At 46.0% G+C, this 17,251-nt stretch overlaps 1 protein-coding gene across 19 annotated transcripts in view; it reads right to left on the bottom strand.

Moving 5' to 3' along the window:
* Nucleotides 1–17,251, bottom strand: part of LOC126534072 (uncharacterized) — a 178,228-nt gene that overhangs the window by 130,083 nt on the left and 30,894 nt on the right. For 10 of the 19 annotated variants that reach the window (XR_011895755.1, XR_011895758.1, XR_011895756.1 and 7 more), the window contains exons 3-4: nt 9,581–9,717; nt 9,420–9,516 (exon numbers count right to left, since the gene is read on the bottom strand). Coding sequence is in view for 2 of the 19 variants with exons in the window: in XM_055072617.2 (XP_054928592.1) it covers nt 9,420–9,516; nt 9,581–9,717 (234 nt within the window). In the remaining 17 variants the exon portion in view is untranslated. Of the gene's footprint in view, nt 1–2,558; nt 2,646–6,615; nt 6,674–9,419; nt 9,517–9,580; nt 9,718–17,251 lie in introns of all 19 variants that reach the window. The other 9 variants (XR_008613175.2, XR_011895762.1, XR_011895764.1 and 6 more) reach the window with 3 other exon arrangements.

Genomic DNA, 17,251 nt, shown 5'->3' with positions numbered 1-17,251 from the left:
GAACACACCCAATAAATGAAGTAATATGACTTCATTAGAAGCAGGTGCATATAATAAACGGTTGCATCATGGAAAATGGGCTGTCTACATTACGCAATATTACAAGTAACTTAGGACGCCAACTATGTGTAATGTTCACGTGACCTTTGCTGACTACAGGATGTTTCACGCTTCTAAAATGTATTTTTTTCAGACGGCTGTACATTTCGTATAAAGTGCTGTATATATGAAAAAAAAAACAGAAACACACGCACCGTGGTTATTTTTCAAGGAACACTTTTCCAGCGCAATATGATAGCAAAAATATATCTGCAATATCAATAAATACCCTAAAAAAAGCACTGATACTCTTTTCATTGCAGCAGTCGCAAAATGACATCGATGAGCCAAAGAATGATTCGCATGGATATTGGGCCTCTCGTATTCCATTATTTCCTTTGACTCATTGTGTAGCGAATACCCAGATTTTGGAAGTCTTATGGTCATGTAGTAGCGCAAGAGGGTTTATTAGTAGGCTCATTGTACGTAAACATGCGGACTGCTTGACAACTGCGGTTATTAAGGCATTCCACGTGGCATTCCACAAGGCGTTCCACATGGCCGTGAGTAGCGCTTGCGAGCACTCCCTGGTTAAACCCTGTGTACATAGACTTGTGTACATCCTCACGATCTCTTTCTTGGGTATTCGGTTCTTGTACTTATTCCATGACTCCTTTATTCCGAGAACAAGTGTGGAATGGAACCGACTTGCTGATTTTGTTGACACCATCGCGGACACAGAAAACTTCAAGACCGCAGTACCACATGTATTTTTGTAACCATGTTAACTCATGTATATATTTTGCTAAAAACGTACTCGTTTCTTGTAATGCGTGTGAGCATTGCAAGTAAATGAACGAAATGAATTAAACTTATTAATGAAGAGGAGCCTGCTAATAGTATCGGCGTAGTACAAGCGTCGAATTATAGTTGTAGGCGTCGCTGTTACCAGCTCCAAGCAACAATTGTTTGAGCCTTAATCTTGATGCGCGCATTGAGCAAATATGTGTGAAGTATGTAAAGTACGGCAAACAAGCAAAGCAACATAACACGGCCTGCATACAGTTGAGCCATGCCCTGGCGAAATGCTTGTTCATGTTAAACATGTGGACGCTGTGCCCTAATAGTCGCGAAGAGGAAGTTATTAGAAAGTGAGAAAAACCACTGCAATTGTGCACACCAAAACCGTAGTGTTTGGGCACAGAAAGAAAAAAAAAGAGCATAAGTGAGGCGTGTGCCCAGCTTGATCGCAAATAACCTCTCGGTTGAGCGGAGTTAATGCTCACACAGCCCTGTGCTTTGGTATGAGTCTATGGGTCATATGGACATAAACGCAGGCTGAATGATGGATGTCCGCCACGAAGTCGAGTATAGCCTGAAAAGCTCTGGTGGCCTTGTTTGCTTGACGAATGTATTCGGAGGTTGTTCACCTTTCTCATGTGTTCAGAGAAAACAATCCCACACTTCTACACATTTTTCTGTGATCTATAGCATTTTGCGGCTCTGGTTATAATTGCGCTGTGTCTCACAAGAATATTAATTTTGCTCATGCTATGGTCATGCTTATTTCTGCCAGCAGTACACACAAGTCTTAATTTGGGCGAGGGCCACTAAAAATAAGTTCGTGGACGAAATGTGACTTGTGCAGTGAAATGTGATTTCGCGAACGTTGTGCAGCCTTGCTTAACCATAAAGCAGCCAGTCAGCGCCTTTAGTTCATAGAACGCCTACAAAAACCAGTGCCGCCTGTGTGTTCGGGTGCATAAATGACAAAAAGTCACCTCTGCAGTTAACTGTGCCTTAGAGTATATCAGAACATCTGTGGACGCTCGATTTACTATTTGAATTATATATAGCGCAAATTTGTTAGCATATAATGCATGTTATGGCTTCACTAAAAGACCAAGAATGTTTTAATGTGACTACAGTAAAGTACACAGCAAGCATCATTTGACGTCCGAGTACTTTGCGCATTTAACCAAAGAAACGTACTTGAAGGTATTTTTCCCCAGGCAGTGTGCTGTTGGGTAGGATTCGTAAAGTGCGTAGCAGTTCCTCTTCCCATGTTCACGCTTCTCAAATTTACTATCCGATTTGCAAAGTTCACGCAACTCTTGATGTACGGTTAGCTAAGTTTTAATAACAAACATGCTGGTAATTGTGTGTAAGTTGCATCAGGGCAGAAATAGTGGCTTGTATTACTTTGGTCCATATTTAACACATTTACCCTTTCATGATTCTTGTTTGTGGCTTGTCGTTGTCCAAGGGGCCTGTTTCTTTGATGGTTACATAGTCACTGCTCTAACTCAATGAGTATGTTACTGTCATCTCGCGTATCATTAGCAATTTAAATTTGGATTTGGTATACAGTTTCACCAATAAATTTTTTGTAAGGTGGCATTTCAGCACACAGATGGTGCAATAAAGCAGATCATTTGTTAGGTTAGGAATGTCTCAATAAAAACAATCGCAGAAGTATAAGCCAATTCGCTAATTTAGGAAATATCCGTATTACATACCTCGTAGGGTAGGTGTCACCTTGATCACTGCGCAGCGATATGTTTCACTTAGATAAACAATAGTTTCCTTCGCCACAAAGTGGTGACCTACAAAAACAGACGAAAATGAAGCAGTCGCTTATGGAGCCAAACTACGATGTCAACATTATTAGCGCTGAATAATCAGTGTAAAAAAGTTGTCGATCGTGCGGGATATATTTGCGTTAAGCATCGTGTAGTCACGCCAATACAATGCCTCCTTCAGAAATGTTGTAATGTGAACTAAAATGTAAGGCAACAGCGTTCTTCCTTTATTTTACTATTACACAGATATAAGTAATCGCAAAGATGACTTCTCTGTTGCTGTGCCCAGGTACCTGCGTTTAGTTTGACGCCTTTTATCAATGCGCCACCTATTTGAAAACACAAATTCACGATAAACTTGATGATACAGTGCGTAACAACCTCTTACAAGTAGCCCAGTCGAATGGAAAGAAAAAAACAGAAGATAGGTGGCATGAAGGCTAACAGTAGAATGAGAATATGTATTCCATTTGATAAAAGATGAACGGGATGGTTCAAAAACGGCACACTATGTGCTCCTTGATTCCCAGAGTGAAAGATGATTGATGATTTCCTGTATGGTTATAGTTCCGAAATATAAACCCGGAAATATAAACTGAACAAAATAAGCATTCAGGGTTGATGAAGATGAAAAGCAAATTGCTTCTAGCTGGTCACATTTCGCATCATTAATAACTTAGGCCAACTGTTACAGGCAACATTGAGAGAAGCACGAGTGCACTTGTTTTCTAACACCGTTAGTGTTTATCGAAACAGAAACAAAACTACGTTCCGCAAAGTTTGTCCTGTTGCGATTACGGAGGGCGTATATTAAAATTTGGAAAAACACCAGGTAAATAAATGTTATGAAAAAACATTCCTTAGTAAGATGCTTAGTAAATAACTTTGCCTCTTCTAAATCGGGTGCAAGAGGTATTTTGGAAATTTAGTGAAATGAAACCACAATCTCGGTAACACAGGACAAGCAAAAAGGGGAAGAAGTAGACGACGAGAGCATAGAAAAGTTGGTCCAGTGGACGGGTGTTGTCTCTGTTCTATCCTTTACAATGGCGAAGTCGGGAACCACGCAGCCATCGGGTCATGAACCGCCTCCGTCCACGACCATTGGAAGCGAACGAGTCCTTTCTAACCCACAGTCACTACCACCCGGAGCCGTCCCCGAGCCTCCGCGGCGACTCTATGGTAGCACTGCAGCGCCAAACTTGCCCTGGCCTGGCTCATGTTGACGCAACAGATGAACAACGTCACAAGCAGCTCTACTGCAGGCATTTGGTACCCCGCACTTACTCCACTTTCTCTGAATGCAATTCCAGAGTTTCATGGGTTTAAGGACGACCCCACCACTTGGGTCCAAAACGTAGAATCTGTTGCGACAAAACACCCTTGGGCAGAGTCTATCAAGAAATCAATCGCAGAAGGGCGTCTCCCAGGTGCGGCTGATGCCTGGCATCGCTTTCATGGAAGCACATGTGCGTCATGGTCAACTTGGAGCGCAGCTTTCACGACCGCGTTTGCAGCTCTTACGAGTCCTTATGTGTTCCGTTCATGGAGATGCCGTTACGCCGACAAGCTCCAGTTGAAGACATAGCCGAAACCATTTATGACACGCTGCGGCGCGTTTGCAGCTGCAACTTTACTCGGGCTTCCCTAGCGGGCAAGCAGTATGTCATAAATGGTATCCGCGATCGAACGCATGCTGTCGTCGTGTCCATGTATGTGCTAGAGACAGCGCCTGAACCTTTCGTCCACAAGCCTTCAGCTAGGCGGCGTCCGCCTGCCACCTCACAAGCTTCTCTATTGCAATGTGGATGCTCCCCCGTTTTCGACGCTACCGACTGCTCCCGCGATGGACTGCACGCTACAAGAAAGCACATACAATACCAGAGCATATCGCTGCCGTTAGCGCCAATTCGCGTAGACGGTATCGCAGAGCTGATAGCGCTTGTAGACACGGGCGCTAAGCGTTGAGGGTTGCTTTGGCGACACGCCCCTCCCACTCTACAGCCCTTGACTCAGGCAACCACGCGAAGCCTAGGTGAAAACGTACAGCCAGCAAGCACCTGCGGCTACTCACAACCACGGAACTAAGTGCCTACCTGGGGTTCCCGTCTTCGACGTCTTGCCCGCCGACATCATTTTTGGCCCGGACTACATTTTTTGCTACGACGCACAACTGAGCATTCATAACAATAAAATTCAAACAGCGCTCGAGGACAGGACCAGAAAGAGGAGGAGACAAACACGGCGCTGAACTTACAACTGTAAGTTCAGCGCCGTGTTTGTCTTCTCCTCTTTATGGTCCTGTCGTCTAGCACTGTTTGAATTTTATTGTTACCATGGAACACCAACTCGCCCAATCCGTTGCCCTTCTGAGCATTGAGGCCGTTAAATTTAGGCTCTGCTCCACGACCTAGTATAAGACAGGTGAGCCTTCGGGCAAGAAGATCTTTTCTAGCATTCTCGAGCAGCATTGCGCCCTGTTTGCCGCGAACAATGCACAACTCCCTGGCACCGACTTGCTTGAGCACCGCGTTCTGACACCCACCCACCTGTGTGCGCACTACGTCGACGGTATGTGGAACACGAGCCGACTTTCATTGCTGAGCAAGTACGTGAGATGGTAGCTACCGGCGTGTAGTTCTTGGCCCGCCGTTTTTATCTTTGTTAGAAAGAAAAACGGCACGTTGGGGTTCTGCGTTGAATATAGAGAGCTCAACATGCATACTGCATCGGACTCCTACCAAATGGCCCGCATAAATCATGCCATTGGTACAGTACGAAACGCAGGATTCTTTTCGTTGTTAAAGCTGCGGGCTCGCTATTAACGAATCAATGTCGCTGAAGAAGACAAGCTCAAAACCGCGCTCCAAACAACATCAGGGCTTCACGAATTCAACCATATAAAATTTGTTTTGCGGACAGCTCCTAGCAGTTCCCAACGCGCTATGGCCACCGTGCTAGATCCGCTTAAGGATAACGGCTGTGTTGTGCACCGAGATGATATTTAAGTTTTGGGCTCAACAGAAGAACATCCTCGGAACCTAGACGAAGTTCTTGAGAGGCCTCATAACGCCCGATTCCGACTAAACCATGAGAAATGCCAATTTGGACTTCTCGTATCTGCCCATCTCGTATCTGGGATACTCCATCTCTCAGAAAGCTGTCTCTCCTCTACCTGAAAGGATATCAGCCATTACAGACTTTCCCCACTCCGGCGTGCATTAATGTGCTGCAGTTGTTGTTGGACATCGTATGTCATCTGCGAAAGTTGGTTGCTAACTTTGCATCGACAGTAGCTCCCCTCACTCACCTGCTCAAGAAAGGAGCGCAGCTTAAATAGAACCAATCATAGGAAAATTCGCTCCAGTCGCTAAATAAACAGCTGACTGATTACCGTGAACCGAGCCATGTCAAGGAAGGCTGGACCACAGAGGTGCACAAAGACGCTAGCCAGGTGGTCTCGGACCAGTACTTGTGCAGCGCAACCCTGATGGTGCTGAGCATTTTATCGCCTATGCCAACTAAAAACTTTCGGGTGCTGAACATCACCACCACTCCAATGAAAGGGAATTCCTAGCCGTTATGAGCAGCGTTGGTGACACCTTTAGACACTATCTGCTTCGTAACCAGTTCACGGTGGTAACAAATGATGCAGCAATGTAATGGATGCTCTCAAAGAAAGACGTGCAGTATAAGTTCGAGTGCTGCCATAATACGACTCCAAAAGTATGACCACCGCGTCCGACATCGCGCCGGTACATTGAAGCAAGTAGCTGACGCGTTGTCGCGAAATTTTAGCTGGGAGCACTCATTTGGCATGAAGGAAAACTGGATGAAATTTTTGTGGGAAGACGTCACCAAGACCCAACGACAAGCCACTGATGGGGCGCTTATCATAGCTTCACTTGTGGGCGCGTAATACAATAGTAAATTTATCATGCGTGCCGCAACTCTCTATCGTCGTCAATGAAAGAATAGGTGAAAACATGAACACCTTCTTGTCATCCCTGCTTCGTTGCGGCCCGGTATACATGACGCCATCCACGACACACCTGAAGGCAAACACAGGTCAGCGAGTGACGCTGAATAAGTACACGAGCGCTTCTGGTGACCCAAACTAAGTATGAGTGTTCTCTCTTACGTCAATAGCTGCGGAATATGCCAGCTACACAAGCGGCTTTCATGATGCCAGCCTGGGCTATTCACTCCGATTCCACCTCCTATTACTACATTTTAAACGGTTAGCATAGACCATGTTGGCTCGCTATCAACGACAGCACCTGGTAGTCGCTATATCCTAATTGCTGTTGGCCACCTATCAAAATTTTTGGAAGCTGTAGCCATGCCTTCTCTGGCACCCTGCTGCATGACAAACTTTTGGAGACTGATCTGAACTGTCGCATAGTCTTTCGAACAAAATAATATAAGATATGTCACCAACCTTCCGCAGCTCCGACTTCCGCGCCTACCTACGGCATGCATGAGTTGAGCGCCACTTTACCTCAGCCTACCATCCGCAAGCAGACGGCCTGACAGAGAGAGCAAATTTAACAATTCAAGCCCGTTTGGCTCCCTACTATATCAATCGCAAGCCGCGAGAAGCAGATTGGGACAAACATCTACAGGCTGCTGTTGACTCATTGAATGAACACTTCACTATAGAATTCAGCTGGTACATCAGTGCATGAAACAGTCTATGTCCAGCTGCCCCGACTTAACGCGCTGAAATTTAATGCCCTGATCAGCTTTCTATTCACCATACCGCGACAGACCTCATGCCTAACGAGGTAGTCAACGAGGTAGTCTAACGAGGTAGTCAGCCACCGGGCAAGAAGCTATGAGTCAAATTTGAGCTGCTCTTTGTGATCACAGACCACCTAGAGAAGACCTCTTGGCGGGTTCGCACTCCCTGGTCGACAAAAAACCTTGGACTGAAGAAATAACAATTTGCCGTCCACGTGGCTCGTCTCAAGAAGAGAGTCCACCGAGAAATCTGATGTGGTAAGGCATCAAACTGCAGTAACGCAGTGTGATCAAGTGTAACGAAATGGGACCACAAGCTCGGTAACTCAGGACAAGGAAAAATGGGAAGAAGACAAGGCGATAATAGAACAGCTGGCGAGCAGATAGCGGGTGTTTTCGCTGTTCTCTCCTTCACAGAAGCTAATAATGACTTCAGCAGTACCGCCAATACTTCAGTAAACAATGAAAATATTCCGGCCCAATTTTACATTCCTTCTATCACTGTTTATTAAGGTGATTGTACAACATAATTTATCTGCTCAATACTGACTGATTTCAAATTCAACAAGAGTTCATGTTGGGATCTCATAGTTCGAGAGTGCTCGGCTGCTCGGCAATGGCTCTGTATAGATTTTGATGGTCCTCACTCGTTATAGCCTGCCATAACGTCTGACCACTGCGACTGCTTTCTTTCCTTTGCCTAGGATTAGAACTAACCGTAAGCTGCTCTCTCACAAAAAGAATAGATTTGCCGACATACGCGAGGGTGGTGATATCCAGAATGCTGTGGTCTACGTGTAAAGGGACGCGGTACGACTTCAACCACTGCGTCAGGCTGGAAACTGATACCTCGGTAAAGCTTTATTAAATAGGTGGGAAAGGGGTTATTTAACAATATGGGTGTGCACATATAGAATGAAACTTTCGATGTCTTTGACGGAACAAAACTATGTTCTCAAATACATTACCCACCTGGTATGCGTTGTTTCCAAGTGTTTCTAGAGAACCAAAACGCGCACGGAGTTCACGTACTCGGAAAATGGGAGGGGGAATTCGAGGGGTAATGTATGGCCAATGCGTAGTTTTCAGATACTAATTACAAACAAAAAGATACAATTTGAATATTTAGTTCTTCACGAATTCATGCCTAATGTGGAACACCTAGTGGTATTTCCTGCTTTCGGCGTTGAAATATATGGTAGACATTGTTGAACAATTCTTATGGCAGTTAAGGGAACAAGTCATCTGTGACCAATACCAAAAGTGTCAGATGTGTGGGCAAAGTGGCGTTCTTTCAGTAAATGCCGCATTCAAGCGCTCCACGGCGTTTTGTTTTTTACGAGCCGCGTATAATTTAGCCCTCAGACTTGCAGAAAAGACAACAGCCACAAATTCAGATTTGGCTGAAACAGAGGCAACATGCAGTGCGTAGGCAAAGGTTAATCAGTTATGTCTTTTTGCAGTGAATATTTAAAGCAGCGTTGCTGAGTGTATATAGTGCAAGTATCCCTAATAATTTTAGGCGCCTGGAATAGCCGTGTGCTGCACGTGTTTACATTTCGTTGAAGTGAGGGCCAAATTGTGAGCACTAATCTGGCTATGGATTCATTCTTGTTGAATAAATGTGAGTTGTCAAATAATAGAGAATACTCATTTCCTTCCTATTGTACTGTTTATTACAGTTTGTTTAGTAAGTTTGTTGAAAGTCCAGAATGAACTGAGAGTGACATCGTCATAATTACGACGAAATAAGGGTAATGAGACAAATCATGCATATGGTGCATTCATTTTAGTAATTTGAACTACAGCATTACAGAAACGTTTCACGCGCTTTTTCTTAGCACGTTCATAGAAGAAAATGCGACGTCAAGTTTAGGTTAACAAAGTCATACTTTTGTACCGATGTACACTCACGGAATGCTGTCAAGAGTGTGGTTTAGGTACGAGGTCACACAGGACTATTGTGCTTTAAAAAAATGCACTATGGCACTCTCCAATTTACATTACCCAAACTGCATGACATTAGATAGTATTGATAAATAAAGAAAGAAATACCGTATTAGCTTCCTTTTTGATACCTGGTTTGCGGAGTTGCATTACGTTTTGTTGTTCCTGCGGAAAGATTCCTTCGTAGTTCTTAGTAATTGGATGCCTGAAATAGAAGCAATATCTTAAGTTCTATTGCCAAATTTTAATAACAATTTAGAATATCTTACAATTCACGGTAAGCGTCAAATTTTCTTGTGAAAAGAATGGATCCTTGCGTCATACTCTTCATCTGGTCCACTTCACATGAAATATGCTCCTTTGTGGTTGTATTAGAAGTCCATATAGGTTCCTTGGTACCAACAAACTGTAAGAATCAAAGGAACCGTAATAACGAAACCGCATGTTTGTTAATGTCTGTTAACACCTTTGTCGAAATGCAAGGGAATGTCCTAACGCAAACACTACCAAAGGTTGTTTGTTAAAGACAGGTTAGGTAGCACCTTTATTCGTAGAGAATGTTGCTCGCTTAGGGGAACTCGAGAAAAGCTTAAATTAAGGTCTGGAAATCTGCGCTGAAATATAAACTGCAGCGATTTAAATGTTTAAAATGGGGTGCCCGTCACCTTCTCGCTCGTACCGCTCCAGCTAATCAGCGGTGGCCTCAGTAGGCAATGCAGCTGTAGCACCCGCCAACGCTGCAACGCTGGGACGCTGTTGTCGGCGCTCTAAGCAGGCGCCTTGTTGTTGAACGCGAAAGAAGAGAAAAGTAAATATGGGCAGCACCTGCTCAAGGCGCAAGCACGGCGCCTGCAGTGTTGTTCTAAACGCCTCTGGGTCGTGTGGTTGGTACTACGCTGGCCCTCTGTGGTCACCCCTGGCTTGCCAACGCAGCTATAGGAACTTCGGCACCTGTGGGGACAGCCGATACCCTTTCCGCACAACCCACTTATCCATTCATTTGCTCGATGCGGTAATTGTCACAGCTACGATGCAAGCCACTGTGTGTCTAAGGCTCACAACGGCGTAGTTATAAACCTTCATTTCCAGTACCACTTCAGTTCACCTCTACTTCTAATAAAGGTGTGCTGTTAACACCTCTGTCGACATATTTGTGCAATGAAACAACCAGTGAAATCTGATTGCCCTCACTCTAAAGAATATAGCTACTTCAGTGCATTGTGTCTCTAGTAAAGCGAATAACTTTCTAAAATCGTTCGGCATTACACTTACATTGAGCATTATCGTCAGAGGTTTGTGCGTATTTTCGTTTTGTTATGAAAATACAGCCTATTAAAATGTAGGGTGTCTCTATCTTAACATAAATGCTTTTTGATGTTCGAGATGATGATCTAGAGCAAAAAGAATGTTACATTGTGCCCGAAAGACGAAGCACCGATAGAGGTAGAGAAGAATAACACAGCCACAAGAAGCTAGTTTTGTGGAGTTGATTGTTGTGTCAATTGAATCGAACACTCCCTCTATAGGTAAATTAGGAATCACGCTTTTTCGCGGGCACAAGCGAACCGGCACACATATCACTATATGTGTACAAACAGTCCCTCTTACAATGCTGCCGAGATAAAGAGCAAAGAGAGGAAAACTAAAGCATCAGCTGCTTTTCGCTTCAACGCGTCTTCGAAACTTAATATTAGGCGATCCCTAGCGAAACACACGTGGGAAAACAGCGATAACGCAGCTACCCGCCGTATTGACTCGAATAGTTTTACACACACTGAGATTAGTTCCGAGACAGGGCGGAGATAACGCACGGCCGGGCTAGAGGAGACGACGAGCGCTTACAAGCCCCCGTACTTCTTTGTAAGACTTGCGCGCGCTTTATGACGTGACCTCTATTACTGTGCGCTCAATAAGACAACAAGACAACATAGGTCAAGATCTCACCCTCGCGGCCTTCCTTCGCGCCCACAGCTCAAGGCGTCTGGGGCGCGATAGCATCTGATCGCATTTTACCTTTACGCGGAGACACATTAAGACATCGAGTATTACAGCGAAAATTCGCCTTGAGTAAAATATACATAGATAAAACATAAATGCATGAAGGGTTAAATACGCCAACATCTGGCTATGAGTAAGGTGCTACAATAGAGTCTATACCCGAAACCTTGGCAAAAGCTCACCAGCATGTTCTTGAAAGTTGATGTGGTCTGAAAATGCACCTTGAATATAAAATACACTAAACATTCGAAGCTTATGGCCTTGCCCATGGACTCACTGGTGCCAGAGCCCCATTTTCTCCCCTCTAGGACAAATTTGCGCAGTTTCTAACTTGTTCAGCAAATTCTTCATAGATCTTTGCCGAGAATATGATGTCTTATGAACGTATGGCAGGTAGGAATTTTTTGTCGTGTCAGTGTATCAAGCAGGTTGTTATGGGGGCGAGCTGGTACTACTTTTCTTAATGAATATCAGGGCGAAACAAAAAGGGTCAGCGCTTGTGTCTAGTCCCTTTCTGTTTCGCTCTGGTAAATGTTCAAAAATGTATGGCTGAAGATAGACAACCACAGTGTGTAATCGATCTGTGAGACGGATTCCGGCATCTGTCCCATGGCTGCAAACTTCTTAGTGCCAAAACTTTTTCAGGATATTTGTTAGTCCATGGATCTACAATGATAGCAATGATTTCGCAACACATAGCTCTCAGCTCAATCCTATTGACTCACTGAAAGCTCATGGACATATCCACTCCACAGCTTTCAGTACTTTGGAAAAGTGCTGGTATTGTATCCAGGGCGCTTCTCAAATTTCTGCTCGGAATCTAATCTGGATAAACCGAGAAATTACCTTGTAAAAATCGTTCGGAAGAAGTGCGGCAATTCTGTGTTGATTAGGTTAAGCGACGTTTTTTTTACTAGGACAGTCCACGAAGGAAACTAGCTCATACGTATGGTATTTTAGAAGCCGAGAGTAAGTTCCATACGCAACACATGGATATACAGGGGGACTACAAGCTTATTTTGCACTTTGTAGCTCTGGTTGCAGTACTACTATTAAGCAAGATGCAATTGGTAAAGCATCGGGCCAGCTACTGCCACGCAGTTCCAGCTATCCTAAATAGCATCACAGAAGCATAACAAGGGCCTACTTACAAGCCTGCATTCAGTGCCTTCGCCACTATCTCAGCCTCGTAAAAGGGAACAGTTTCTTACGCTAAGGACAAAGAAAAAAAGGAGTGGGAGCGACAGGGGTTCATTGAAGGACATATTCATATGCAGACTTCATCTTCACTTTCATCATCCAATGCCCAGCACGCCTCGTCGTTTTATCCCATCCGGTTATCGCTGACCGAAGTTCAAGTGACTGCCGTGTTGACGAGGGAAATTGAGATAGGCAAACGATACATGAGATTTTACCCTTCTCAAGACAGCTCGCGGCAAGAGAAAATATCTTGCAGAACGTCCACGCACAACCACTTCATACAAACAGGTACCTATAGTTAGCGACGGTGAACCAGCTGCTTTTGCACAGAATTGTGACTTTATTGGCACTAGTTCTCGTAGGGGCTGAGAACCCCGCTTGTGATATTTGCGGATGCGAGAACATTGGCCATCTATTGTGACACTGTCCTCTACGTGACGTAGAGTCGCCGCGTGCGCCCGTGTTCCATTGGCTCCATGACGTCTTGGGTGTAACGCCTGTTTTTTTGCTCTGTTCCAGTGGCGCTTTCATACGACGTGTGTGAAGATTTATGTTACCTTCCGAGACTATTTTCGAAGAGGTCTGTACCCTAGAACGCCTTTAATTTGACTTTCATACTTAACTGCCTACGAGTGTTTGGCGGCTCCCTGGCGCCATAGGCGTTGACACGCCTCATGAGGGCGTCGTGAGCCAGGTTGAGGTAGTCTAAGGGGAAGATCTCTCCCTGGAGTAGACACTCAAGTGGTAGCAAACGCATATACGTCGCCGCATATCAAGACACTCTCTGTAAGGACGCCATCGCGGCCACAGCCAAGGCCCCAATAACAGAGGGAGGAAGCCCAAGTTACCCGAAGACTCATACAAGGCTATTTTCCGCATTCGCGGAGGTTTCGACACCACCCGCTTCAGCCACTTTCAACTCACCAAGCATCTCTATACGGTAGCCGGCTTTCCAGCCACTGTTAGGCTGCGCCAAGACGTCTTTTCCATGAACCCAACGACTTACGCAATTACCCTCAGCACGGAAAGCTACTATCGCCTTACGACATATCTTGCAAGCGAGCCGCTCACAGTCGACGACCAAGAGCACGAAGTCACCTCCTACAGCGTTACAAGCTCCAAGACGTGCAAAGGCATTATCTACACCGACAAAGAATGCCTTGGAGAAGGTATCTACGATAAAGACAGTCTACCCTTGCTGGCTCAATGGAACCCACACAAATGCATTTTTTAGAAGCCAGGCGGATGGGAACAACTTCAGACGCAGTGTTCGGCCTTCCTTGGTAACGAAAGTTTCTTTTTGGGTCAAATATGAAATGGTGGTGCTACGCTGCAAGCCTTTCGACAAAGAATGGAGGCCTGCACACGCTGTTTGACAGTTGAACCTCTACCGGACGTTTGCCCACCGCACACCGAGAATACTTGCCATAAATGCAGAACTGTGAATCCTCTGACTGATCATGTGTCCATTCCGAGATGTGTACTGTGTAGTGCAAGTCTTGATACTGCTTCCATTCAGTGTTCGCTAGCATATAAGCCCGAAATCTAACTAGCCAAGGCTGACAATACTCCTCCTCCATCCAAGACCAAGTGTGCCTCTTCGCCAAAAAGTAGGGACTTCTTTGTTGCATATGCTGCCATCTAGTTAAAGCGGGGAGACATAGTTCCCCATGAGTGCGCGTGGTCGGTGATCTGGCAGCGAGTGCTCTTCTTCTTCCAGGTATAGAACACGTCTGAGAGACAATTAAACGTGTGCGTATATGACTCCTCGTCTGGCCATGTCGCTCTATCTTCCTGGCTACAACATTGTGTCAGAAGAACAGGTTTTACCAGCAAATGTCGGCTCCTAGTTCTCCTACATGCGAACGACGATGCCAGCAACCCGAGAAGCATCAAGTAGACGCGCTACTCTACATAACCGGCGAGCGAGCCGAGGAAATCTACGCAAGTTTGGTCTCTCTCAAGAGAATTCCAAGAAATTCGACGCAATCGTGGAGCAGTTCAACAAATACTTTATCCTACGACGCAACGTAATCTTTGAACGAACCAGATTCAACACAACAGTGGAACGGGACGGTGAGTCTGCCGAAGATTTCGTTAGTGCGCTTCAGACCCTTTCTAAAGACTGGGAGTTTGGCGTTCTTCGAGAAGAGTTCGTGTGCGACCGCCTCATAGCTGCGATAAAAGATAAGCAGCTATCCGCCACCCTTACAAAAATTGTTGAAAGGTTATTGAAATGCTATTGTTCAGCTGACCTTGAAAGATCATTGGGGAATTGTTGAAACATTATTGAAGAAGCTGTTGACAAGTGTTCATAATTGGCCCGCGACATTTTGTCGAAACACCATTGAGGCTTTTCAATTTGAAATATCATTGGTATGTTGTTGAAAACATGATGCATTTCAATGCTGAAAGCCCATTGAAGGATTGCTGCAGATGTGTTGAGTCTTAAAACTGAAAGCCCATTGAGGTATTATTGAAATGTGTTGTTTGTCAAATTGAATGCCCATTGAAGAATTGTTGCACATTTGTTGAGTCTCAACATTGAAAGTCATTTGAAATATTGTTACAGCTGTGTTGAACGTCAACACTCGAAATTATTTGAAAGCCCTTTATGCCCCTGTGTGCATTTGGCAGTGTTTAAAACTGCACTTTTCTTAAAATACTTCTCAGCTATATTGTGTTGCAAATTCTTATCTTTGATGTCACGGTGACAAATTTGCTGTGAGAGGATAGGGGTAAAATTTAGATACAGTGTAATGAAGCAGACGCGCCCTTGTGTATGTGCCGGCTGACGAGGAAGACGAAGGACCGTGCCTTGATCGTGAGTGAACCCCGCGCTACGGACAGCCCTTGCAGTGCCTTTGCCTAGCGTTCCACAACGTTGTGAACGACAATATACCTCGTCGCATTTGGTGGAGGTTGCTGAGATCCTTCGCCTCGTCCTGGAGCTGCGCACTCGAACCCTGCCTACAAGATCGCCCTGCATTATGCCTGATCTCGCCACCTCGTTGCCTGCACCACCGGCTGCCACTGTCACCTGAGCCGGCGTCCCTCGTCAACGCGACCCACCCATCTTCAGTGGGACCGCCGAACACGACATTGAAGACTGGCTGTCATCGTACGAACGTGTAAGTGCCCATGAGAAATGGGATGGCCAGTCTAAGCTGACCTGCGTGCCTTTCTACCTCGCCGAGGTAGCCAAACTTTGGTTCTTCAACCACGAATCCGACTTTACAAGCTGGTCCGCGTTTAAACTCTTTTTGCCGAAGTGTTTCATCGCCCAGCTTTGCGTAAGCTACGCGCTGAACAGCGCCTGCGCCAGCGCGCACAGCAGCCTGGAGAGACATTCCCCAGCTACATCGAGGATGTTCTCGATTTGTGGAAGCGGGTAAATCCCAGCATGTCAGAGGATGACAAGATCAAACATGTCCTCAAGGGCATCGAGGACGGCGCATTCCAGATGTTGCTGGAAAAACGCCCAACTAGCGTATCCGTCCTCATTAACCTCTGCCAGAGCTTTGACGAGCTGCGCCGCCAACGTTCCATCGCCCGCCAGAACATTCAGAACGCCGATTCCGTCTCGAGCATCGCACTTTCTCCCGACATGACCAACTCGACCCTCTCACAGCATATCAAAGATATTATTCGTGAAGAGGTGCCCAGGCACCTCTTGTTGCTGCCTCAGACGCACCTACGGGAGCTTTGCCGCCAATGCTGCAGCACGCCATCCAGACTCAGATATGCGAAGCTCTTCCTGCAGCTCCTACGACCCCCCCAGCCAATCCTACGAGTTTGCCGTTGTCCCATACCGACTTTGCAACTCATCCTACGTCACTCCCGCTCAGTTATGAAGCCCTGGTTGCACGGCCACCTGCGCCGATAGCTCCCTTTTCATCGCCCCTGCATCCGGCTTCATTTCCAGTTGTCCGACCATCACCACAGTTTTTTCGTCCCACTGAGACGTGACGTACTGTGGACAACCGGCCTATCTGCTTCGCCTGCGGCATTGCTGGCCATGTGGCACGCTTTTGTCGCCGACGCGCCCCAACTGCGCTTACCACCTTTGACACGCCCAGCTACGTGCCACAATGCGCCGCCACGCATCCATTTTCACCGCAACGTCTTGATACTGATCGCCGGTCAGAAACTCGGCGTTCCCCTTCCCCTCGTCGCCGTTTGATTTCACCCCTGCGTCGTCGAGCTCCCACTGAAGAGGGAAACTGACCGGTGCAGTTCCCGACGCAAGAACTGCAAATACATCGACGTTTTCACCTCATTCTTCGTTGCAAAATGTTATTACCGTTTTTGTGGAGGGAGTACCCGCATTAGCACTAGTCGACACCGGTGCAGCAGTTTCCGGCATTCACGAGACCCTTTGTTGCAAATTACGAAAAGTGAATACAGCTCCCTCTGGCCTGGTGCTCGCCACTGCCAACGCGCAACGAATTCACCCTTCAGCTGTATGCGCGGCCCGTGTCGTCATCAACGACGTTCTCTACATAATGGAGTGTTTCGTGCTACCATCGTGCTCTCAGGACCTCATCCTTGGCTGGGATTTTTTGTCACGTTATCATGCTGTCATTGACTGTTCGCGTGCAGAAGTGTCGCTTTTACCACTATGTAAATCACTGCTGACCAGCTCTCAGCACTTCACCGACAAAGTCATTGCTGATTACGACACAGCCATACCCCCTCAGTCGTCGATGCCTGTTGTTCTGTCGCCTGATGCCGCATCTGAC

Source organism: Dermacentor andersoni, chromosome 7 (assembly GCF_023375885.2).
Source record: "Dermacentor andersoni chromosome 7, qqDerAnde1_hic_scaffold, whole genome shotgun sequence".
Lineage (NCBI taxonomy): Eukaryota > Metazoa > Arthropoda > Arachnida > Ixodida > Ixodidae > Dermacentor > Dermacentor andersoni.
Note: the sequence above shows the minus strand (reverse complement) of the source record. Positions and strands in the feature narration are given on the sequence as shown.